Below are 26901 nucleotides of genomic sequence, written 5' to 3' on the forward strand. Positions count from 1 at the left end.
CTGCAGCACATCGTCAGCCACCAGGGCATCTTCTTAAATTCAAAGCTATGTTTTAGAAAAACAACTACTAAAAATAATTTTATCATCAGCTTAATACAAAGGTACATTTTTGTGGATGAATAATTTGAATTAAAATGGGAACTATAAGCTACTCTTTTAGAAACATGTAATTTTGTTGTATACAGTGTGAGTATTTTATTTCAATAAGCCAGAGTGCAGTAGTTTGCTTTGTATTAAAAGTTAAATTACTGTAACTGGGTAAGAGTGTTGGGAATACATTTGCTTTGAGGGGTGAAATCATTTTAATAACATACAGCCCTCATAGTTATGTTGCCTGATTGATGGTGGGTCTTAGTGGGTGGGTGGTTGAAATGAGAGGGGGCTCCGCTCACTGTGCTGCTGCTAATGTTAGGGGCAACACTGGATTAATTGAATCCAAAAATAGACCTCAGGAAGACAAAACAAGTATATTAAATTCACAATTCAACATCACTCTGTGTTGTCAAAGCTCTACTTATGAACATGTTGTAAAAGCTGTGAGCACAGGCCCCCACCGAGATGATCGATATATATATATATATATATATATATATATATATATATATATATTCATTCTCTTTAAAATGCAATGCTGAGGGTAAAAAGGTCTTTATAATACAATGCTGAGGGGGAAAAGGTCATAACACATAAGCATAATGCAGCCTACATTCTGCATAATGTCATTCTGCCTTCATGGCCTTAAGCAAGCGCTATGGTGCAATCTCTGCAGAGCCAGCCCTGCTCTGCGCTGTGCCTTAGAGCTCACTGACAATATCTGCACAGCCTTCTGGCTGTTTGGAGAATGAAAACATACATCATCATCCAGGGATCCTAGCTTTTTGGTTGGTTTAGGTTACCAGGGACGAGGGGGAGAGAAGTTAGAGAAGCAGAGGAAGTCAGTCAAGCAAGCCAGCAGCAATGAGGTCATCTGTAGTCGGTGCACTGGTTCTTCACATATAGGAAGCTCCTGTACATGCAGACCTGTCTGGCTGTCTGGATATACAGGAAGACCATTAATCATAAACTTTTCAAATGGTTGCAGAGATGAAACCAGGCCACCAATCCCATGCAAAGATGTCTCATGCAGTGATTATTAGAGTGTGATCACACCATTATCTTTTCTCTTTCCTCAAATCCATGTCATCTGTGAATTCAAATCACACTCTCGAGAACCGGCTTTGGATTTACTGAGAAGCTGTATTTTATTCAGAGTAAACAGAATTTTGTTTACCAATCTTCCTCCTGACTTTTAATGAGTGTGTGTGTGTGTGTGTGTGTGTGTGTGTGTGTGTGCGCGGTTGTCATTCGTCCACCACCTCCTCTAGAGAAATTCCTAATGACTATGAATGCCGGTGCTGCTAGCTGCGCTCAGATATGTCTTGTGGGGCGTAAATCCTGTCAAAATGAGGCAACAGGCTGACAGGTAATGAAGAGCTAATGGATAGTTTCACCTCTCTCCATGACAGCGTAGCCAAAAGGAGGGCTTGTGTCATTTATTCGTTGCAAAATTGCCTCCACAACATGCAGGAAATGTGCCCCTGTTCACTTTTTCTTTTTACCCCTTACTCTCCGTTCTCCTTGGAGATTTGTACCTTTATCTTTTTTTTTGTCTTGATTTTAGGTCAAGTGAATTCCTTGTACCATAACCATTACCATAAGTACTTGGAAGGCAGTAATCATGAACATGACATGAGGGTAAACATTGTTTATTTTATCTTTGAATTGAACCATTCTACTGTATACAAAGTGTCTAACAGGTTGTCACATGTGTTTGATGTGCTATGATGTCTACAAATTCAAACTCAGCACTACAGAGATCATTCCTGTTCATGATTTACTCATGATAGTAAAATAAATACTTATAGATACATAAATAAATATAGACTTTGTGCACAGAACACATAGTCCACACGTTGTGACTGAAAAAACCACTGTGAATCTGGCTAGAGCATTGTAATGCACCATTATAGCACATTTGTTACATTTTAACTGCATATTATGAAAGGTGTCTGAAGCTCAGTGTCCTTGAGGATTTCTCAAAATCAAACAGTCACAGTTTTCTTTACATGTGTTTCTTTGATATGCTTATGAATGCAGTTTCACGTTATGAGAGCTGACTTCTTAATTTAAATGTTGCAAGCCTCTATAGGGAGAAAGTGAATATATTATTTTGCATTGCCAAGCCATACGATAAATCCACTTTGGTCAGTGTGGGTTCATAACAACCGTACAATCTGGATGCTGCAAAAAATACTTTTTTGCATCTGAACTAGTGTTGTCACGATACCAAAATTATTGTTTCGATACCGATACCAAGTCAAGAATTGCGATTTCGATACTTTTCCTGAAAAGGAGAAACACTCTCAAATATCATTGATGTGCTTTATTTTAAAACCAGGACAACATTTTAATCAAATAGCACACTAATGAATGAACATATGAACAGCAGATATATTAAACATTTGAACAAAATATGAAATATCAAAATATAAAAAATAAATTAGAGCAATGACATTCAAGGTAAAAAAAATAAATAAATTTAGCAGCATTATCTCAGTTATCATAAGAAACATAAGAGAAAACATAACTCTATCCTGATTCTGAACTTTGAATGAAAACATCATCAGTGATTTTATTAAACTATGTAAACAATAAATATAATAATGCCTGGGGTACTTGTTGTGCTGCTTAAACATAGCTGTGAGGGTTGGCTGCAGGGTTGGCTGCGGCCTTTGAGGAGTTGCTCTTTCGGAGCCCGTGGCTCCAAACTTCTGTAGCAGAAGAAAATGGAAATATTTAAAATATGATGGGGATAGATTTGTCATAACAAAGGACCTAAATAGTTTGTGTGATAGTAACAATCACTTGTGACTAACTTAGCATCTCTATATGCAGCTAACATTTACTTAATCATAACATTACCATAATTAATAATAGGAAATAATGAGTTAACCTAATGTTATTTAAGCTGTGATATATGGATTAATATAGGCTAATGTTTCCTGTACTTCAACGTCTGATTTCTTTGAAGGTTAACTTTATATTTGAGTCCATAATTTCTTACAAGGCGTTTCCCAAATACACCTCCTTTGCATAGGTCTGTGCTCTTTAAATGCTATAATAACCTAATATAAATAATTTTATATATAATTTATCTAAGCAGCTTGCAAATTATTAACGTTATCTGTGAAAGTTGCGTTATCAGATATGTTGGTTATTGGTTAGCCATGAGGATAATGCCCATAGTTAGCCTACTATTTCTCTAGATAGCCTTGTCAAACTACGGTGGTGCAAAATAGTGACTTCTCACAAAATAAACCATAGCCTACTCATTTGACTTATTTAAGGGCATGAACGTGATCGTGTTATCTTTCACATACTAACCTGTCGGTCTTTAAACTCCTTGTACAACTCGGTGTGCTTGTCAGCCAAGTGTTTCGCCAGCTTCGAGGTGTTGGCTCCCTTTGTTTGCATTTGTTTGTAGCACTGACGACAAACAGGTCTCGACTTATCGGTAGCTTTGCCCTCACTGTCAGCAAGGTAGGCAAAGTACTTCCATATTTCACTCCTCGCGTCATCTTTTTCTACCAGTCGTGGACCGGCGGCCACAGTATCACTTGTACTCGCACATGCAGCCATCTCGTTATAGTGTTTGTCACATGACAGCTGCAGCTTCTTTGCTGCGTGCGTGAGGAGAAAAAACACAGATGTCCATAGGGAGGCACTGGAAGCATGCATTGCACACACCAACATGAAATACGTCTCTTACAAATCTGGAACGCGGTCATTCTTAAAAGTATCGATACTAATAAATGTAGGAATCGTGACGTTTTTAATTTCCGAGAATCGCGATACTTTTGAAGTATCGGTGCACCGTGCAACACTAATCTGAACAATGCAGCTGCTTACCTGAATATATGAGAGAGGAAAAAGGAAACTACACAGCACCAACACATCACAATTTACACCACACTGAATCAAATTAAAGCACCCACAAACTTTAATGTTGCCAAAGCCAGCGGTAGTGATTACATAAATGAATAGCTTTACTATGCAGGTACATCAGTGGTTCTCAAACGTTTTCTGCGTGCCCCGCTTCAGAAGCCGAAAAAAGTGTATGCCCTACCACCCCATAATGTTTGTCAAACATTAACAATGACTCAGGAAGCAACTAATAAAAAAGGATACAAGTTGGATTTTAGTGAAAGGTCAACACAATAACATCAGCAAATTGTTGTTTGTTTCTTTCCCTGCAAAAATCAGTTTTGCCCTGGTCATCCACACTCCTTCCTGCAGTGGCTCTATGCCACACTAGTGGGGGCCACCCCACAGTTTGAGAACCGCTGAGTTACACAAAGGTGAAGTATATAGAGAGGACTGGATGCAGAAAAAAACTACTTCACAGCCAAAGGGAATTCAATTACTTGGCTGAATGCATAAGCAAAGTTAATGAGCAAATGCCATTAAAAACGCACTACAGCACAAAATGGCATTTTCAGCACATTTACAATCCTGATCACAAATACCATGTATGATGTGATGATTGCTCTTGTGTCCATAGATCCATAAGAAAATGTGCCAATTGAAAAGAGAGCAGACAGAAGTCATCTGTGTCCTCTTAATTGTGCCCTTTCATTAAATTATATTTCTATAAAAGACGGTGCATGTTCGCTTCGCATTAGAGTCATCTGCAGGTCATCTGGGCTCCCTGCCTGTCGCGAGGCACTTCTAGCCATGACAACACTCAGTCGCACTGTCTGCATCCTAATACAGCATCAGTGCAACATACATTCTGCCTGTGTCCATGCTCCAGATGGTCATGTTAAGTTATTCCAGGTTAGTGGCCCATGGCTACAGATGTGATGAAGGTGTTGTCTTAAGGGTTTGTAATTTATCAGGCAGTATGATACAGTGCTACCAAGGGCGGTAAAAAGAAATACAAGCTTTACTGCGTGGTTAATAAGACCTTGTGATTTATAAAGTGCCTGGGGTCAGCAGCCCTATGAGGTCCACCATACTCAGGAACCTCAGAGGGACACTCAGTCAGAGTGTGTGATCACAATGATAAAAGCCTTGTCATGGTGCAGTCCTCTCAAACATGTATTACAGTCCTTGAGGGGATGTACTACCTGCGGGGAATTAATGAACAAAATATTTGTTGTTTTCTCTTTCCATTGCCCCAGTGGCCTCCTGTTGACAGGTGTGCAATTTAGGATGGTGTAATGAGGCTACAGCAGGGAAACACTACACAACACACTAAGTATTCACACCATGCTCTGCAAACAGGTTGAAATGCACAAGCAAAACTGTGCTGTGCAGCAAAGAAATCAGTGATTACATCAGGAAAAAATAGCAATAAATTATTGTCCTATGAAAATATGTGATTAGAAAAATGTTTAGGGCCCTTGTGGCTTAGGTGGCAACCATCCAAGTCCAGCCTGCGAGCCTTCTTTCATGTCACTCCCATGTCTCTCATCATTCCCTATCACATCCCTCCTGTGTGTGTCTTAAAAGGCATAAAAATGCTGAGAAATACTTTTAAAAAGCTAAAAAAACAAACAAACAAACAATTAATTTTACATTAAAAAAGTTTTAAACTTTCATTATCCATAGGTCAATTCAGAGATCAGGTAGAAACACAACAACTAAAAATAAAACAATACAGTGTGAATATTATACTTAGTAAACTATATTCTAAAATATAATAAATTATACTGGTTGCAGCAGGCAAATGCATGTAAATATATACTTAATATTGTTTAAACAAGGAGATGCAAAAAATTGACACGCATTAAACAAATAAAGCTAGCTTTAGGACTGTACGTACATACTCAAGGACTCATCCTTCCACACTCAAAAAAGCAGATTTCAGCTACAGTATAACCAAAACCAACACTTTCCTATACATGTTGTAAGTACCACTCTGTTTGAGAATGCAGCTGCATTACAGTGACGCAGCTAGCATGTATAATTTAGCGGGTAATCGATTAGCCTGTGCATAGCCATTTAATATGTGAAATGACAAGGCTGTATTACATATTCACACCCAATGAGAAGGTGACCTGCCAGACTAATGGAGAGCGACAGAGTGGATATAAAGCTGACAAGCCCCAAGGTACTGTAACTGCCCACCGATTATACGTACATCAGAAAAAAAGGGCCTCATCTCCATTTAGTTAAAAAAAAAAAAAAGAAGAAAAATCTAAATCCATTTAAATCCAAAAGACTGGTGGACAATCATTACATGTCTGTCCCCACCCAAAAAAACTGCTCAGATTTGTAATCATCCCCGAAGGGCTGATATTACTCAAAACTCATTGCATTACAGAAGCATCTTTCTCATTATTCACTTTTTAATACTCTGAGCTGCCATTCAGGCAAGGATTAAAGAAGCAAGACAATAATGTGCGACTTATTTTTCAGGAACTTGATTCAAAACTAAGAATGAGGAGAATCTTCTATTATTATTATTATCTTATTTTCTAACTGACTGACACAACAACAAGTCTCACATATCACTTTCCTAACTTAAAGGACCAGTTTGTAGGTCAATATCAATAATCAGTGATCATTTTTGATGACCTATTTTTAATAAAGACCAGGTGGCAAAAATGTGGAATTTACCCACCTTATTTATCAAAGCACACAGGTAATAATTTTAATGTTTTGTCATACGCCTTTCCATTGTGGACTGCCTGTGCATCGTTTCTTGAGATGTAACAGTGATTGACGACATGTTGCATACTCCAAAGGATGGAAGCTGCTGTGATTAACTCATAGCACGCTCCATTATCAAGGGGTGTTTTCAGGATGTGCTTTCATTACCGTTTGTATTTAATGTATTTCAGTGAAACTACTGATATCCTACTGAGGAATTTTCTTATTGCTACTGATGAAGTGTCTATTGCCGATATAAACTGCTATTGTTTTATCGTCCAGGCCTGTGATAGGATTTAGTGAAATCTAGCGGTGAGATTGTAGATTGCAACCAACTGAAACTCCTTGACTCAACCAAGAGTGAAGGAGAAACTATGGTCGCCATGAAACTAGCGACAAACGTAAAAGGCCTGGTTTGTCTGTTCTTGGCTTCTGTAGATGAGATGACTGTGGCAGAATAAACAGAAATCTGCTAAAGCTTCAGATTCTGCAGACTTTGTTAAATGTGTTATAAACACTTCATTGCTGAATTACTTAATACCTTAAGTATTGCAGATGTTACAGATGCTTGCAGATTTACAGAGACTGCAAATGTATGGCACCCTAATTTTTCTGCTAGGCCACTGTTGCTAACTCCATTTTACTGTGAGAAGGGATGGTGTAGACAGAAGGAGAGTGTAAACAACTAATCAACCTGTACCATTCACTATTATTGTGATACAAATCTCTAGTTTCCCGGCTGGGAACATTGCCAACTGTGGTCAATGGTTAAAGAACTGCTGCCGGTGTCAAAACCAAGGGCTCAGCAGGAAGAAATGAACATTAAGAGAAAATGTTGTAATTTTATCAGGAATTCTCACCAAGGCTGCTTCTGTAAAGCCCTTGACACATCAATCATGATTGGATGTCTGAGTTTCTTAGACAAAATAAAAGATAAGATAAATAAATAAACTAAATAAATAAATAGTTTGAGATGTTTGACAATTGAGCTGACAGTGACATTACAGTATGTGACAAAACACCATAAAATACAAGCGAAATGTTGGGATTCTATTGATGTTAATTTTCTTAATTTCTTTAATAAAGGGCTTCTGGTTGTTCAATTAGATTTTTGACATTGTTTGAATCACCACATGTACAACCTGTGACTTATGGGATCTGGAATGATTTCTTCCTAGTGAGTTAACAGAAGTCATTCAGCAATAAACTTATATACTTTGACATGTCACAATTTCCATTATTTTTCTGGAGCCACAGAGAGCAGTTTACGATTTCTATAGCTCAGAGAGACGCACCAAACCATGGGATAAATATCCCCAGTTAGAAGAGAGCAGCAAGCCATCGGACAGACCCGCTTACTTCTGAATTGCGATGATCCAAGAGATCGGTTTGTCATTTACTGCTAAATGAGAAATGGGATATCTCTAAAAGATTTCAATAGAATATATGACACAGGCTCATATTGGGTGCTGGACCCTTCAGGAAAGGAACAATATGTGTGCACTGAACTGCAGCATGACTACATTTTAAATTTAATGAGGACATAAGCCTTCATGTCCCCTCAGATTTAGTGAGAATGGATAACCCCTCCAATCAAACCTGGTCTGATATAAAATGCTGCAGAGGGCAGTTAGAAATATACTTATTTTAAAACCGATCTCTCTATTGATTTCACACCCACGGCCATTAAGCAATCCAATGCCTGTGCTGAAAAAAAGAGGGTTCAATCAGAAAAGCTGAGAAAAGGCCATTTTTATTGAAATGTTGCACAGAGGCAGGGCTACCACATGCTCAAATTGTTATGTGAATATGAAATTTACTGATCAATTCAAATTTCATGCACAGGAGATGGTATAACAGATGGCAGACGAATAGAATTGGAAGGTCTTATCCCTAGCTCAAGTGCTTTTTTTTGCGCAGGTGAAAATACATGAACATTAAATGGACTGAATGCAACACTGCAAGATCAAAGATATCCAGTGTCCCAATGGCTAAGGAGCTTCATCCTTAAAGTTATAGTCCTTTAATTTTCAAAGCCAGTGTTTGATACTATTTGTGACTAGTATTTGTTCTGCTATAGCCATTAAATGTATTTCCACCAGGGCTGCCCTCTAATAGTCTAACTAAAAGACTCTTAGTCGACCCACTTTTCATTAGTCGGATAGGGAGTTTGCTGCTACGCCCTGTCACCACGACTAAATTATCAGGGGATTGTTGCAATACGGACCTCTGCTCTTATAACACAGTACTATTAGGTTACTTTATAGAGACTGGGGAGATTTGTTTCCACTACTAGCATAGGAGAATGAGCACCAGAACTGGGCGTGCGTGCAACAGAACCGAGTTCAATGCCCCCGACGCCGATGGAGGCCAGGTGATGTACAGTGGCTCAAACCAGGACTGACTCCGGGGAGGACAAATATACAGGAATCAGGAGAGGAGCCAGTTTGTAGCGAGTTGATTTGTAAGTGACATTATACATAGTATGAGAGTATTTGTTTTTGTGAAGTTATTTACTTGACTTGTGTGATGTTATACCATGTTGAAATAAACTAACTAAATGTTCAGTCTCCTTGCTGGTTGTTCCAACACTTTAAAATCATTAACATGTTTGCTGTTAGCATTTAAAATGTGGCTGTTAAATATAGATATATATGTATTTAAATAATTAAATTAGTATCATAAACGTGCAACAACTAGTCAACTACTGGCTTTAACTAATGACCACTAGTCAACTAGGAAAATCTTTAGTAGGGGGCAGACCTAATTTCCACTCATTAGTTACCTCTTTATATAAGAGTTTGCATTGTCGGTCGCGGTGTCAGCTATTCTACTCATCCACAGAAATAGATCAGGTTTTGAAGAGGTTAATAAAAGTATACCTACAGAAATTCCATCCATACATTTTCTGTCGCTTATTCGGGTCATGGTGGCAGCAGGGTTGGACTATTATGAAAACGTTATTAGCATTATCACCATTAATTACAGGTGTTACCAAATCAACCAGAACAGAGGTCTTAAGGATTATTTTAAGGGGAGTTACCAACAAAAATGTCATGATATTGAAAAATGTGTGGTCTGCAAACCCACACAGTGCTGAAGTAGAAGTGCAGCAATTGGATCTTGATACGATCAAGGTAAATCAGTTCCTGCTGGTTCATTAACCCCTGTTAGCTCCTCAATCTGAGGCTATTGGCACTATTCACAGGGATGAATGGTTAATGCTTAGACCTTGGCCTGTCTTGTTCAAGCACTATATTCTTCCTGGAACTATACTCTGTTGTTAGATGTACTAACTTTGCCAGGTGTGTCCACTTATAAAATATAGAAGAACTACCTGACACAACTTCTGTCATAGACCCACAGGTCCACAGTAACAAGCCTCCCACCTTATTATGGTTTAGCAAGGAGCATTAGTATGCTTTTTCCTCTCAGCCAGGACTGTGTCACTGCATCTAACAATGTCCATCTAAAGCAGATAAATCTAAAAACACAGTAACATCAGCATATTTTCGTCAGTTCTCTGTCAACATACACAAAAAGGAAAATTAAGAATTTTATTAATTATTAAATTCAATTAATAATTAAATTATTTATTAATTTTATCTTATTCCTTCTCCAGTGTTAGTCTGTCCAGAGACTATACATGATGATCTAGCGCCTACCAATCATCTGGGGATTTCTAAATGCAAAGTAGTTGCTGAAACGGCTGCGAGAACAGCCACTAACAAACACACGCTCCTTACTTAAAGGACATGTCTTACCTGAAACTATGCTCTCCCCCATTCTCCTCGGTAGTGAAACAAACTGGAGATAGGGGAGAGTGGGGTAAGTTGAGCCAAAGGGTAAGTTGAGCCACCCCTTGTTGCTAGGAAATGGTAAAAAACATTGATCATGTGACCAAATATTTAGGAGGAAGGCATCATTTCATGGAGTCTGTGAATGTAAGAACCACATGGGTAAAGTGGTTAGATATTTAGTAGGGAGTAGGGTAGAGGTGTTGAAATTAATCAAATAATCGATGCATCACGATGCAGATATGGACGATGCTGCATCGATGCAGTGGCCAACCATAATCGATTATAACGCAATGATATCGCTCGTTAATTTTCCGGCCGCGGCATAAACATTCAAATGAAAAATAACATTCTCAGTAGCCTAACCCGTTTCATCTAGACCAGTACTTCTCAAATAGTGGGGCGCGACAGGCAGGGGGGACTGACGGGGGAGCAGAGATGGAGAAGAGCAGGAAATACGACGAAGCCTACATAGCCTTTGGGTTTACCGTGAATACGGTCGGAAATGAGGAAAGACCTGTGTGTGTTTTATGTTTAAAAACTCTGGCAGTGGACAGCATGAAACCAAACAAATTAAGACGGCACCTGGAGACCTTACACCCCAGTTATGTCAATAAGCCACTGGACTTTTTTCACCAGATACTCGATGAGTATCGCCAACAGGCCGGTCATTTAGTGAGCGCGGCATCAGTAAATAAAAACGCACCGTTATCCTCGTACAAACACCGCCACATCGCCATGTGCAAAAAAACATCACACAATAGCAGAGGAGCTAATACTCCGGCAGCATTGGACATGGTCACAATCATAGGTGAGAAAAGTGCTGAGACACTGAATACTGTCCCTCTGTCTAATGACACGATCGGGAGACACGTGTGTGTGTGTGTGTGTGTGTGTGTGTGTGTGTGTGTGTGTGTGTGTGTGTGTGTGTGCTGTCTGCTGTGTTCAGACTGTTAAATAAAAAAGATTGTTTATGTCTTACTACTTGTATTTTTGGATGAAAACAACCATATGAAGTAATATAGAAAACTGTATTATATTGAACTATTACTACTACTACTATGTTTTAAAGAGTTCGGTCTAGACCTACTCTATTTGAAAAGTGTCCTGAGATAACTTCTGTTATGAATTGGCGCTATACAAATAAAATTGAATTAGAATTAACTATACAGTATCTTAATGCATTCCGTCAAGTCAAATATCCTATATGGCTTTAATAGAAAAATTTATTTGAAGCATCGTGATGCATTGAGGAATCGAATCGAATCGAATCGCTGACATGATAATCGTAATCGAATCGAATCGGGAGATCAGTGACAATTCACACCTCTAGAGTAGGGATACGGCCCAACTTACCCGCTCCTATGCTCAACTTACCCAGTGCACGGGGTAAGTTGAGCCACAAGACCACTTTTTTTGGACATGCTATATTATGGAAACAGTTATGTTTACACTCATTCTGTTTGTTTGAAGGGATGCACAACATCCTGAAATATATGCAGATATATTAGTTAGCGACAAAACTATGATTGCCTTGATGTAGTGATCCTAAATAGGAAAAATGCCTCATCTTACCCCACTCTCCCCTATAGTGAATCACTTTGTAAGTCGAGAGAGAGCTTTTTATAACATTGAAAATGGATGTCCTGAGCAAGGTTTTATGGTACAACCGTGTGCACACGATTTCCACATGCCAACACTGTGTCACCAGCCTAAAGACTTTGGATTGGTTCTGCAGTTTTTTTTTAACTCTCTGTTTCCACCAAGTTTTGTCTTAAAACACTTCACTCTGTCTCTATTGAGTGAAGTGTTTAGAAACTGGCTTGTGAGTCTACTTCAATTTAGACAAACCTCATTTCAATCCCCTCTTACTCTCGTGATCACTTTCATTGTAAAGCAACGCACACAACTTGGTTTTTGTCGTTGACGCTGTTCTGATTCTGTTGTCAGACAACTGAATGAGTATAATGTAAAACAGTAATTTGTCCGTGACTCTGCTACCTAATTACGAACAGTAATTTGGGCACTGCAGCATCAGTGACATCAATCAAGTCACTTTTTAATGTTTGAGAAAATCTCCAGACAGCATAAATACAAATACAGGTTTGCTTTCCTTGTGTGGTCTGCTGTATTGGCATTCAAAGTTATTTATTAAGCTTTACAATATAGTGAAAAACTCATATTGCTGTTATTTTATATGATTCAAGAATAGTGGGAATGATCATTTTTGCTGATTCTTTATTAACACTGAAAAAACGATTAAAATCATGATGACATTTGATGAGGTCTGTAGTACCAAACAAACATCTTGCATTTGAAGAACAAGACTTGTAGGACAAGGCATCTCTACAGCAATATAGTACTCCATTATAATGCTGTTTTGTCACACATTTTATATATATTAAAAAATTGCAGCTCAAAGAATTTGGATAGTGCACCTTGCCATATTGTAATTTTGATACTATTTTGATGAATAGTGCGACCCTATTAGTGATTAGGGATGTGAGCAGGCATACACTATGGCATCCATACCCCGTAGTTTTAGGGGCATGCTTGTTGAGTGTGGACATGATCTCACCTGCCAGTGAGCAGACTAGGAGGGAGGCAGAGACAGAGAGGGGTCCACTTGGCAGACCTCCAGTGCTTACTGTACCCTTGTTAAGGCTGGAGTTGATAGGGGGACATAGATGGGATTTTTTCAGTTGTCGGGCGCAGAGGCCTCCAGCATGAAAAGACTTAGTTCTGTGTTAGGCTTGTTGGCCTCATTTTTTCTTTAATAGTTCACGTGGAGGGCTGCAACCTTGTGGCACTTCAGCAGGGCTAATGTTTATTCTCATGGACCCTCTATTTATTAGAAGTTCTGTCTATAAACTGCACTGTTGTTTCCCAGTATTCCCCTCAGAAAGAATGAATACAAGGTAATGAAAAGAACTAAGGGAACTGTTATGTTGAGATGTATAGCACGACAAAGAGAATACATTTCGCAGAAACTTTGAGTGAATCTCACAAGAATTGATAATTGGATGTTTTTGGTGCTTGAATAAAAGGTTTGCTACCAGTTTCTTATGCAATTTAAGTTTGACAGGTAGGGACATTATAACAAAAAGAAATTTTAATTTCCTTGTTAAAATGTGTCTTCTACTTTACTGATCCTCCTCAGCTCCTATCTGAAATTCATTCATGCACTTTGATAATTGAAGAATAAGTGCTATATTTCATGAATCTATTTAAAAAATAAAATACAGAGCTCTTTATTCCAATGCAGTAGTTCCTCTTTTTAATCTTTTTGCGATGAGTTCTGAAAACACCAGGGTTTTAATATCTGCGAGTTAGAGGGAAAGGAAAATGAGCACATCCTGTACCGCCTGGAGTTAATGACCTTTTATGAATTGGTGAGGATTTAAAGCTTATTATTTTACACTGTTTATTGTATGCAACACCGGGTGAGCAGTGGCATTCCTCCATACAGTCAACATCCTGTGCCTCTAAAAATCACTTCCTCAAACAAAGCCTCAGTGAAATTGACAATATTAACTCTGATCACCGTAATCATTCTGATATAATTACATATTGTACTGTATTGACATATTTGTTGGTGTACTGGCCTATGTGGGACAGTAACTAAAGTTTTCTAATCTCAAAGAAACCTGCAGTTGGTAATCAGATTTCTGGCATTGTCACTGTTTGTCTCGTCTAGTTAAAAAGTGCTGATGGAAACTTTTCAGATAACATATATAATAAACTCTTTTCTTACTCTACACTATGCTGTGCTGAATCAGGTAAAAGCTATCACACCTCAGTAATTCCTTTATTAAATCAATACAGATCACAAAGGATGAGCTGCATATAAATAGAAACAGATGCGTTTGAAAGGGATTTACATTTTTTAAGACACAGTAAAGATGTGGAATGTGAAAAAGGAGCAGCAGTTTAATTCCTGAAAGATGTCCCCATAGGCCTGGTCAGTTAGCAAGTGATTAGCTCAGACGCTATTGGGACAAGTTCGCACAGTTTGTTCAAAATGTGGCACAAAATTGGACCATTGACTTCTGTCTTATTACTGTCTGGAATGCATGTCATTTTTGTGGAGCAGTTTATACTTCTTCAGTAATGCAGCTAACAAGCTATGCTAGTTTCCTCCATTTTAGACCTTCCAGCTCTCAGTTCCCTAAAAAGCAGAGGTGTTAGTCACATGACTTGAACTCGAGTCAGAGTGACTTTGGACTCAATTTGCCAAAATCAAAAAAGACTTGCAACTCAACTTTAACGCCAATGACACTGCACTCACACATAATCACTTGGATCCTTTTGACATGAAAATACTTGATACCTTCCTTCAAGTGCAAAGTTTAAAATGTTATTTAAAATGTGTGCCACAAATCAGTTAATTTCCCTCCATTTCCTCAAACAACTAATGTTAATGCTTTTCACTCCCAGCAAGTCAACACCATTTTGTTTAAACCAATCAAACACCATCGGATCAGAACCATGAAGAGAGAACCATGAAGAACTAATGTTGTGTTACATTATTATTAATATTATTATTACATTTGGTGAAGAGGGCATTATGACTAGTTTAGACTCGGGACATGAGAGCAGAGACATGAGACTTACTTGTGACTTGCAAAACAAAAACAAAGTTCACCAAACTTTACCTTGACGCAAAACAATGCATCTACTTCAACCACATGGGTGAATTTGCAAATCATGGTGATTTAATTAATTGATTTTGATGTTTTGAATTCTGATGTTACCCGGCCTTAATACGTTCATCTTTATATTAATTTAGTGTCACTTGGAACTGGAGCACTGCACATGCAAAGCTTGTTGTTCAGTGCATAAAGTATGTGCACCACTTTGTGTTACATCAGCATCATGGCTATAATAGTAGTAAAATGTTGCCCTCTCATATATCATTGCTCTCAAGCTGAAATTGCCTTATTGATTGATTGATTGATTGATTGATTTTAGTGTTTTAGTTTTACTGCCCAGACCATAGGTCTCACGAGACAGTGCCTTATAATGTTACATCAAGCCACATCACTATCTTAGTGTACCTATAATCACAATATAAACATGAGAAATCATTTTCCTCAAACAGAGAGCTTCATAAAATCCTCCATACAACTATAGAGACACACACAACTGCTACTATGAAAAACTGTAACAGTTTAGATTGTACCAGAAAATTGCCGGGAAATAAAGCTATCATGTTCCATTCTTTTGTCACACTCCCAATCTCCTCAGAGGAAGCCTCCACTACCAAAACCTTTCTTCTTCTTTGCTCTTCTCTCATAAAGAGAAAATATATTTCAGAGTACAGCTGAACTGAAATAGAATCCAAGTTTCCAAGGCCTTAAGAAGATAAATGCAGCATTCGCCCATTTAGCATTTATATTTAACCCTGCTCATTAACTAATATGGTGACTGAATGGTATGTGTTAACAGTTGGAAAAACACAAAAAACGTATTTAAACAGAAACACATGAATCCTCACACATATAAATGAACACCCACATTACACTTGGCACTTACATGTACCAACTGATGTAAATGAAAATAAGACTAAATTAGACAAAACTTGAGCAACAATAATTATTCACACAGTGCAAAAAAAGTCCATATGAACTTTAACACTTTGAAAAATGTTTTAACAGCCCTTTATCATTAAATACAGTTATTACAATCTCCCCATTTAATTCATAACCAACAAAGTTGTCAAATAGGAGGGGTTGTTGGTTGTTGGAGTGTCTTTCCCCATTTTGTATTCCAATTTTAGTTTTTTCCTAAAATTATATCCTCAGTGTTACCTAATATGATGTAACAATCCTAGTTTATGTTATGACTGCCAGTTTAAATTATTTCATCTTTGTTTCTGAGAAAGAATTTTCTGATCATGTTTTGTCATTGTCATTTTGGCAAGGTGGACAGCTAAACATACTACAATACCAGTGAGTATCTATGGCTTGTACCTTAAACTTTTTTATCAAAGAACCAGATATTTTATATGATTTTATATTTCATATGATTTAATCATCCAAGCTGTAGAAGTGCTCAAACAGTCACATAACATTGTCTATGGAATAATAAAGAATTGATCTTTTACTTCCAGAACCAGAGGCTCCAAAAATAGGTCCTCCCACATCGCAACTCTATTATACCCTAAGTTAGAGTCCTGTTTAATTTAAAGAGCTAGAGACATAATCAAACTAAAAGAGAGCCTCAACATGCATGTAAATCTCACATTAACAGTCACTTAATTTCTGTATATCAAAGGCTCAGAGAATAACATTCCGAATGAAGCAAACAAACAGTAATTTTGGAGTGTGCCTTAAAAGGTGCAATGGAGAGGTTTTGACAACTATTAGCACTATAGCGCAATTTCTTTTTGTATTATGCACGCGTGAGAATGTGGACAACATAATTTGCAAAGAAGTGTAGCAATGCACCCACGTATGGGCAGTAAAGAGCAAGACTGCAAGCAAACATTTGTGTTGTATTGAACAAATACAAATATTCAGAAAATCCACTTTCTAATTGTTTAATGAAGGGAAATGCATCCAACTGGATTGTCAGAGCTCAAGGATTAACACAATGCATTTGTCAACATAATTTTTGTTTGTTTACAAGAAAGCTCTACAGGGTATCTTTTTATCTTTTTAATATTATTTCCAAACACACCCACAAAAGTATATTTTGCCCTCAACTTGTTAGGTACAATCCCTTAGGTGAGAAACTTCAAAAATGCAAGTAAGGAAAGTGATTGTGAGATAATTCTGTGTTTGTCAACATGCAATTTACAGGTTATATAATAAATACATCTTGTACAGTGGCACCTTATTAAGTGTTGAACAGTTGGAACCCCAACTAGTCTAGTGCATGTCACTTGAAGTGTTTTCTCATCTGAGGTTTTTGCATTGTGCCAGACTGTGGGCACGATAGTGGAGACACTCTGCACTTTATGGTGTTAATGGTCTACTGCTGGGAGGCTACATAATAAGTCCCACTGTGCATTTCCCTCTTTACATCTCGAAACTGGCTGTGGGGCCTGATGATGCTTTTTTCATGTGCTTGTTCATTTGTGAACAGGAAACGTGTGGAAAAATATGAGCAATATGGTAATATGTTCACTTAACCTTTGAACAGCTAAGAGGAGCCTCCAGTTGGTGCATAACATTGTGTCTAATTCATCTGTTCATGCTAAGTTTACAAGAGAAAAAGTACAACGGAAGAAAATAAAATGTGCAGGTTATTTCTCTTTGGCATCTGCACATCAATGTTTTCTTATCTTTCTCTGATTGAAGGTAGTGAAGCACCATTTTCTTGTGTTTTTTCTTATTTCTTTATTCATAACGTGAAATGCACTGTCTCTCTGCAGAATCAAGCTATATGTACCCATGTCACGTTGCATTTCAGCAGCTACATGTTTATCACAGCAATCCAGGTTAATTCTAGTGGACTCAGGGGTGTGTGGCAGTCAGTCCATTAGGTCTTCCAGGACACTGGTCGAACTCGACACCCTATTTCGCCTGTCCAATCCCCTAAATCCTTTGGAGTGCTTTGTGCTATTGGCCGTGCCAGTTGAGAGTGAAAATACTGTGGCTAATGCTGTAGTAGTGTAGCACCTAATATCCCTGGGTGAGGCAGGCATGGGTAATATCTAACGATGAATTTTAGAGTTGGGAATAGAGGCCAAGGTCAGTGGATCAAATGGGATTTGTGGTTAGTAAAATGTCAGTCTGATCCAGGCATCAAGCCCAGCATGAAATAATACAAGTGGGATATAAGCATGCTCGCTCTTTCTGTCATGCAACAAAAACATACCATCAGCATCCAAGCCCGTCGTCCTGATATGGGCCCTTCACTGAAAACACTAAGATTGCAAGTTTCTCCCTGACCCCAAAAAGAAATACCACATGAACTAAAATACGTTCATCTGTATCTGTCTCGTTGGATAGTCTACCCACTATTTTGGATGATTACACAAGCGTAGAACTCTAGATAAGGTGCTACTTTTGATTTAACATTAAAATGATCAAATTTAACAAGCTTAACATTGCAAAAACTGGGTATTGACAGCTGATATTATCCGCCTAAAATGCATGCATGCATTCCTGGTTTCTTCCTTATTCTTGTTCCTATTCTACTCATGCTCTTACCTCATACTCCACATACTCCTCTTCCTCAACCTCATAGGAAACAGTTTGGATCTTGATTTGTTCACCATCTTCCAGCAGCTTCGCCTGGGGATCCTCTGTGCCAGGTGTGTCCGCCCCTGCTGTAGCAGGGGTCGCATCCTTCGCCTTCTTCTCTGTGAAGGTGGTCTCACAGCACTCGCTTTTGTATTCCTTAGCCTTGATGCTGCTGCTGTCCTCCTTGTACAGGATGAAGTTGGGCCTGTAGAAAGCCTCTACTGCCAGATGCAGCGAGGTGGCATCCAAAAGCTGTTGAGATTTCATCTTCCCATTGGTATTGTAACTACCTCCACTCACTACGTTCCCATTGTTCACCTTTCCTCCTCCTCCCTCACCTCCACCTCCACCTCCACCTCCAGCAAAGTAATTAATAATGTTTTCCTGGTACTGGTTATTAGGGAAATCACCCCCATAACCGTTGACCATGTGCTTACTGTTTTTGTCCAACAATGGGTTCTGGAGCTCACTGAGATTCTCCATAGCGACAGGGATCAAAAGGTGAGTGGGTGGAGCTTCTCAGTGACGTTAGCTCTTGCAAGGAGACGGGAAAGTCACGGGTGAAATAAGGCAGGATGTGCTCCTCAATAGTAGGCGTTGATGTCAGTAAGGGTGTTAATTTCATTCAGCATTTGACACTCTGACATCTAGAGAGGAAACACACAGTAACACAGAAAGGGAGATGTTTTAGATTCAATATAAAATCTGGAAGGAACATTTTATTTGACATCTACCAGCAGGTAACAGTTTACCAAACATTTGCTCACATCAGATCAAAGTTTCGCTGTCGTTCCCTCAGCAGCAACAACTTTTACAGCATCCCGCTGTCAAGAACTGCACCCTGCAGATGATTCAATTAAGTTTAATTTGCTTCCTCACTCTTGACACATAAAATAACAGAACCACACACACACAGCAAAGTAGTGACAGCAATACATCAACGCATTGCCTTCTCCTATAATATAATTGTATTTTTACTGCTCCATTGTTTGGTTCTTCTTAGAAGTCATCAAGGTGTCATCAGCCTCACTTCCTGATATGAATTAGTTGAGCCCTTGTGCACCTATAAAGCTCATAGGGCTGTAATCTTCCACCTCTGTAAATGTATGGCTGGCATTTATGCAATTAGTTTGACATTGGTTGTAAATTGTCTTTAATCTTAAATGTTAATTTCACCATAAATGTAAACCAGAACCATATGATTTTAGTCTTTAGAACTTGCCTAAGTAAGCCACCAATGATCAGTCTTTATAATACTGATGGCATCCATGCAGAGGAATGCTAACATTTGCTGCCACAGAGAACAACCTGGTGAAAGGCCTACATCAGCTGTAAACTTATGCTTATCTGCTCTACATTTAACTATCAAAAGTATCAAAACCAAATTAAAAACTTTTTTGCCTTCCAGCTTTGTATGCTGCAAAAAACAACCCAGACTTCTCTGCTTCTCAGTTGTCACCCTTAACCTTTGTCTGATTAATCTGCGTTTAAAATAGAAATGCCCAAAGCAGATTATTTCTTGGGGTCCTAACCTCAATCGTGTATGGCTGGTTTACTGCAGTATTTCAAAAATGCTTTAAGGTATCTCCAATTGAAGGCAACAAGATTATACATAATACAAAATAGCACTGAGGCAATAGGATATGGATAGCTTGTTGGCACACAGGTTAATAACTTGTACATTAATCATCTCATAGACACTTCATGTATTTTCTTGATCCTTTAGTTATTCATGGTCAGAAACCTCTGCTGATTCATATTCAGCAAACACAATTTGTGTCTTTATTTTTGCTTAATCTCTACATCATTTCTTACATTCATATTAAAAGAAAAGACACCTAGTATGAATGGCCTTTCACAAGAGGTTCAGGAGAACTAATGAAAACATAAAGGTCTCTCCTAATTTCCAACATTACAACTTCTTAAGCTCCATATTACAGAATGTTAGAACTGTATAGTCTCCCACTGGACAGGACAGAGTACCACTACAGACTGGCCAACAACCTGCAGTGTGACGTCATTCTTCATCCTCTGCTCTATCTGTCCTTCATTTACAGTGTAATAACCACTTGAATCTCATATTCCTTTACTCTTTTTATGCTGCTAAATCTCTGTTTCTCCTCCTCATTTCCCCCAACGTAGGTTTTTTTGTTTGCTATACTTTTCATGTTTTCTGCCCCATAAATAAAATACAAGCCCCACACTCCCAGGCTTCCTGAAGCTCAGTAAGCACCGGACAGCCAACAAAGTTTTCATGGTTCCTCCCCGTTGGACCTCCTGCGTCTGAATGTGCTGACATAGCTGTTCCACACGAGTGCGCCCTTTGGTCCACGTATAGCTCCGGGGGATCGCACACTCATGCAGTTCTCGGTTCAGCTGACTGAAAGTGTGAGTACTTACAAATTCTCATGAAAAACTAAAGATGAGCAGGTGCTGAGGTTGCTGTCTACTTAGGATGCTATTGCTGAATAATACACTGCTGCTGTTCCGGGGCAGGATGGTTCTGGCATCTGCCTCGCTAAAGTGTCCTTAAAACACTGCACCCCCCCCTGCCAACCGCAGGGGTGATGATTTGTTGCTGAAAATTAGTTGCGACCTCCTGGGTGAGGTTGATGAATAATAAAAACGGACTTTGTGTACCTGAACTGCATCTATTTACTGGTTCCAACTGGGCGTTAAAAGACATCTTTTACATAACACACCCTTGTGTCCCCAAGTTTTTAAAATGTCAGAAAGCATTTTTTTCAAATCCAACGATAGCCAACTTAAGTTAAAGGGTCTCCAAATAGCATTTTAACATCAATAAATCACTACTGCATTAATACTGAAGCACTGCTGTGATTAACATAATCACATGAGACAGTTTGCAAGAGGACAAGCTACCTCTACTTCTGCACCACAGTTTTAGACTTGATGGCGGAATCTTGCAGCTCAGAGAGACATTGCCTCAAAAACACAAAACAGGATGTTGCTCTTCCAGGAGTTTTTTCACAGCGGCAGATGGTGGAGCTTCAGACAAATATGTCCATTTGGTTTTCTCTTCAGTGTGGTTTTCCAAACAGACCAGTACAAACAGTTCAGTGCCAATGGACTTACACTGGCTGACATGGTTTTGAGGAAGCAGATACAGTGGCTGTCATGCTTGTAGCCATAATAAGTATTCTTCCAAGTGCTTCCCAGTTTCTGCCACTGTTAACACTCCCACTCTGCACAAATGCTACAAGCTGACAGCGGATTACTTTTCGTGTCATTACTTAGGGATGCTCAGAGAGAAGTTTTTTCTTTTTTGGTGTTGTCATGCTTCCAAATACGTTGCTGCTGTGTTGTTGGTGCAGAGAGGGTCTTTTTTCGGATAATGGGAATTTAAGTGCGAATAAGCCATTTCAGTGCAAGCTGAGCAATGTATCAGTGAAGATGAATGTAGAAATAACCACAGTCTTGCGTGTGCTCGTGTGTTTGTGGGCGTTTTTTGTTTTGTGTAGGCTATGTACTGCTGTGAGTAAACATACGTGTGTGTGTGTGTGTGTGTGTGTGTGTGTGTGTGTGTGTGTGAGTGAGTGTGAGTGGGTGGATGTGTTGTGGAGAGAAAGAAAGAGCAATGAAGAGACAGAGAGAGAGAACAGGGGAAGAAAGAGGGAGATCATACTTATATGCAATTCTCTGGTTGAGTGCATTTGGGCATGTTGGTAGACAGCAGTGGCTGGGAGGTATGAAGAGCTGGGAGGTACAGCTGAAAGCGAATGAGGCAGAGCAAACGCCGTTGCGAGGAAAACAATTCAGCGTGACAGAGATGGCACAAGCACAGGCCGGCGTGCTGCAGTGCTGCTGTGTAGGAGAGCCCAGAGGTGTCTGACAAGGGGCTAATAGATTAGTGAACAACCTGTAAGCATCCAGGTGCGCAGGGGTAAGAGTGAGAACGTGGCATTGCTAACATGCCAGCCACAGTGATAAGTCTGTGCGCTTCAACCCCATTAGACTCCAGTCAGCACACTCTATTTCCCTGTGTCAGCCCGTTGCCAATCAACCTCAGACCTCTGACCCTGAAGCCGAGAGCAGGGTATTATCAGCCAGGCCTCGAGGCCAGTGTGGCGAGATGCAGCTGAATACCAATGTGTCTTATCTGTCGGCCATGTTTACCCACCCATTTCATCCAGCCTGTGTCTCTCGCAGCCTTTCCTGGATACCGCATGTGGAGATGTGCTCACTGCGCTCGAAAACAACTTCATCTTTCTGTAATTTAATTTTGGAAGCAGTGCCTGGCGTATAATATGCATAATACGGTAACACCAGGTAGTTATTGATGATCACAGATCAGAACAATGCAGGAAAGCTCACTGCAGAAAATGCAAACTAGTCACCAAACCACATTTGTCAGTGAACCTTATCCCCTGGCCTCAGTACATGAAAGTCCACTGACAGATTAAGCAACAGAAAAGGATGAAGTGAGTAATGGGCTTAAAACCATGTTGACTGATCCTTTTATGAACTATTATCATCAAAGGAGACTGTGTAGAATGTCATAATCCACTTGAAATTAATCTGAATCCTACTCCTGTGTCAGCAGGCACTGCTGATAGTCTGTCCCCTCTGTCTACATGTCGGACTGTGGGGCTGATAAAACATTTAATCCTTAGCAAGGAACCTTCCACAGAGGAGTCAGTACTCCTCTGGATCTCCTCTTCTGTACACTCTTATCTTAGTGTCTGCCACACCTGTGTTAGATAATTTAAAGTGTTCCCTGATTAAATTCTCCATAGAAAATCTCCCACATGTGATTGAATAATTCAGTGGGATGTTGCTGTCAATAGCAGCCATGTACTGTACACTGTTGCTAGAATGGTTTGTTGTTAGTGAGAGGCAGGCTCTGGCTAAGTTGTCTTCATTGCCTATCGATCGTGGTCTCCAGGAGCTGGAGGAGACCAGCATTTAGATCGTGTTTCCTCTCTAGCAAAGATAGATAGATAGATAGAGTTCCACAGTAACAAACAAAAACACTTCATCAGACAACATGGTGAAATAAATGTGTAGTGGATGAAGTCTGCAATAGATATGAGAAACATCAGATTTCCCAACAATACAGCTGAAGCTGTGAGTTGAAAACCAGCCACTTTATGGCAAAGGTTTTTCAATCTATTAGGACTGCATTTCAAGCAGCGATCAGACCTGACATCACTTCTGCCGTCCCAATTGTTGCTGGCAGGGGGGTAGAATAGAGGGAAAAGGTGGGGAGTGATAGCTTTGTGTGTGTGTGTGTGTGTGTGTGTGTGTGTGTGTGTGTGGAGAGAGAGAGAGAGAGAGAGAGAGAGGGGACAGAGTGTGAACGTGTTAGAGAGCATAAGCTTCTTGCTGCTTGCCTCTTTATTTGGTCCAAGCTGCTAAATCTCGGCTGAAACAAGTATCACAGTAAACAATGACTTATTGCATTGCCTAAACATTCAGATAAATATGATACAACATCCTGACTGTAGACACTGAAACACTCCTCTTCACGCTCTTTGTTGTTTTTTTCTTAGCTTTCTTTGTTTACAGGGTGAAAAATATTGTTGATCGCAACTCTCTGACCAATCTCCATACAGAAAAAAGGCACTATTAAAGCGCAGAGCCCCCGGAGACAGAGTGGCTTGATGACTTCGTGCCAAAAGCATCCATCAGTCATATAACACACACGGGGACAAGGGGATGGGATTTCTGCTCCGGCAGTCGCAGGTAGAAACTGTGTGCGGAGTTCTCTATCAACAACGTCCTCCGTCACAACAGACACCTTGCGACACTTCACCACTTATTTCCAATTAACAGTGATATATGAACATGTGCTAAAGACAATTAACCACCCAGCAATAGACAATTATGATCACATTTTCTTTTACAGCTTTAAAACAGAGCATAACTGTGAACAAAACAAAACAAAAACAAAGAGAGCTGCTGTTTTATCTTTAAGGGATGAATTAACACCCTACCTTTGAGTTCTGGACAATCCAAATAGTGTTTGGAAGATGCAAACACTCGCTTGTTTCCGCCTGTACATTATGGCTGGGACGCAGAAGGTGTCGCCCAGAGAAAAAGACATTTCTCAGACTTTCTCATTTGAAGAAATTGCCAATCATTTCGGGCGAACAGGTCTCCGCTCGGCGAAACGCTGCCGTCACACTCTCGTGATCTCCCTCCTCTATAAATACGAAGGTCTCCCTTCCCAATAAAGCGTTTACCTTGAGGGTTGACAGAAATGTTGTCGTCTTCGGAAAGTTAAAACACCCTCAGTGAGAGTGCTGGAGAGAGAGACAGAGAGAGAGAGAGAGACAGACAGACAGACAGAGAGAGAGAGAGAGAGACAGAGAGAAATGCGTCCGGGTGCGGGGAGGTTCAGAGAGACGGGCGCGGACGGGGAGAGGAGGAGAGCAGTCGGGGATGAAGCGCTTCGCAATGCGCGCAAAAAGGGAGAGAGCAGCGTCCACCCTCCCTGGCACGGTATGCGTTTACTCTCAGTGACTACTTCCACTTATAAACGAGGTTAATCTTCCCTTAGAGAGGATGATTCCCCCCCTGCAAATCATCACCAGCCTGACAGTACCCAAAGCCCCATCTTGGAGAACTGGACAACATCATTTAACACCTCCTTATTTAAATATCTAGGTCTACTGGAACCCTTACAATCATGTACCCTATAAAAAATGTTATACAAGTTATAGCAAAGTAGACAGTAAAAAAATACCATACAGTAAAGTGGACAAGATGGGCGGTCTACTGTCATTTCCGATGAGTTAAAGTCTTTCAGGGCAAGCAACAAAAGTACCTTTCTTAAACAGCCACTATAATTACTCTGAGTGGATGGCTGTTGTTAGCCCACTGATTTGATTAGTTCAAGTGGACGACAATGATGTCAGAGAAGGCACTCGCTGACATTTTTGTGGTACTCAAATTAGTCACTTTAACTTTCTTCAGTTTTAAAATAGACCTGGAGAGCCCAAACTAATGCATGTTAGGCTTAAAGGCCCAGAAAACCTATTTCCTCAAGCAGCTTTGCGTTATGAGTCATGGGGTCCTGCATGATCACAACAGTTTAGTAGTTTACAAGTTACAACAGCTTTTTTTATTTTACATGACAGATTTCTGTATTTTTGTTTTGGTCCTTGTTGGTTTGAAGTGGGCGGGGCTCTGTTGGACAAGGGTGATGTCACAAATGCACCAATCGGAGCTTTAACAGATATTAATACGATTATTGTTTCAGACCGTGCTATATATGGCTAGCTGCATTCTTTTCTTGAATGTCTTCCTGTTGTTCTTGTTGGTATGGCTAAAAAAGAAAAACAATGAGCTTGAACAAATCCATGTTATGTGTGCATATACCTTTTTGTGCACATTAGATGTCTTTAACCACATTTCAAAGTTCAAATAAGGCAAAACATTATTGCACTAGAGTGTGACTGAAGAGAATAAAATCCACAGATATCTCTAAAAGAATTGAGACTGACAGGTAATTTTATTAACACTGTGTGGAAATGAAAACTGAAGAGTGCAGCAGTTTCCCACTGTTGTCCTGAAGGACTCTGTTCCATAAATGTAGTGTCATTATTACCAGTGCAATTTTACTGGTGTTTTTATATTTAGAAGTGTGATGTGATTATGAAAAGCTGGGCCAGATATCACTGCAGTGTTATGATTTAATGTAGATAGAAAACATACGTCTTAATATTTTGACAATGCTGAATGCTAATATATATGCGAAAATATAAATACTTTCTGATTTATAGGCTGTAACTGTTGAACAGGCATGGTTTATATTCCTACTGTTAAATGAAGGTCATTATTTAAAGTTCAAGACAGCCTCCATGTTAAGGCGCAGTTCAAGTAGCTCATTTAGGTGAATGAACTTCAAAGGTAGCCAGGCACCAGGTCTGAAATCCCATATCATTATCTGGGATCTAAATCTTCTTTAACAGCACGTAAGTGGAGTCCTGACCACAATCTTGTCAGTTTGATCTTTCATGTAAAAGCTCCCACGTTTGCAGGAGGGCATTGACACTTCCCTCCTTTCACATCATTATACTACAAAAAAAGGTCAACAAATAGCCGAAAAGTGAGAGGATCGAAAACAGTCTTATAGCTGCACTGATCGTTGCTGAGGATGTCCAGTGGAGGGACAACGGGGGAGAGAAAAGAGGGCAAGCACAAAGGGAGGTGGCTCTGACAGTCTATGTAATAGCCTGAGTGTTCTGAAA

General features: G+C 39.5%; 1 protein-coding gene across 3 annotated transcripts in view; it reads right to left on the reverse strand.

Moving 5' to 3' along the window:
• Window positions 1-25167, reverse strand: part of syndig1l (synapse differentiation inducing 1-like) — a 41463-nt gene extending 16296 nt beyond the window's left edge. The window contains exons 1-2 of one of the 3 annotated variants that reach the window (XM_051409472.1): window positions 24892-25167; window positions 18653-19332 (exon numbers count right to left, since the gene is read on the reverse strand). In XM_051409472.1, the coding sequence (XP_051265432.1) occupies window positions 18653-19168 (516 nt within the window). In that variant the 5' untranslated portion in view covers window positions 19169-19332; window positions 24892-25167. Of the gene's footprint in view, window positions 1-18652; window positions 19333-19452; window positions 19527-24642 lie in introns of those variants that run through there. The other 2 variants (XM_051409470.1, XM_051409473.1) reach the window with 2 other exon arrangements.
• Window positions 25168-26901: the final 1734 nt, after the last annotated feature.

The sequence above is a fragment of the Dicentrarchus labrax genome, unplaced genomic scaffold (assembly GCF_905237075.1).
Source record: "Dicentrarchus labrax unplaced genomic scaffold, dlabrax2021, whole genome shotgun sequence".
Taxonomy (NCBI): domain Eukaryota; kingdom Metazoa; phylum Chordata; class Actinopteri; family Moronidae; genus Dicentrarchus; species Dicentrarchus labrax.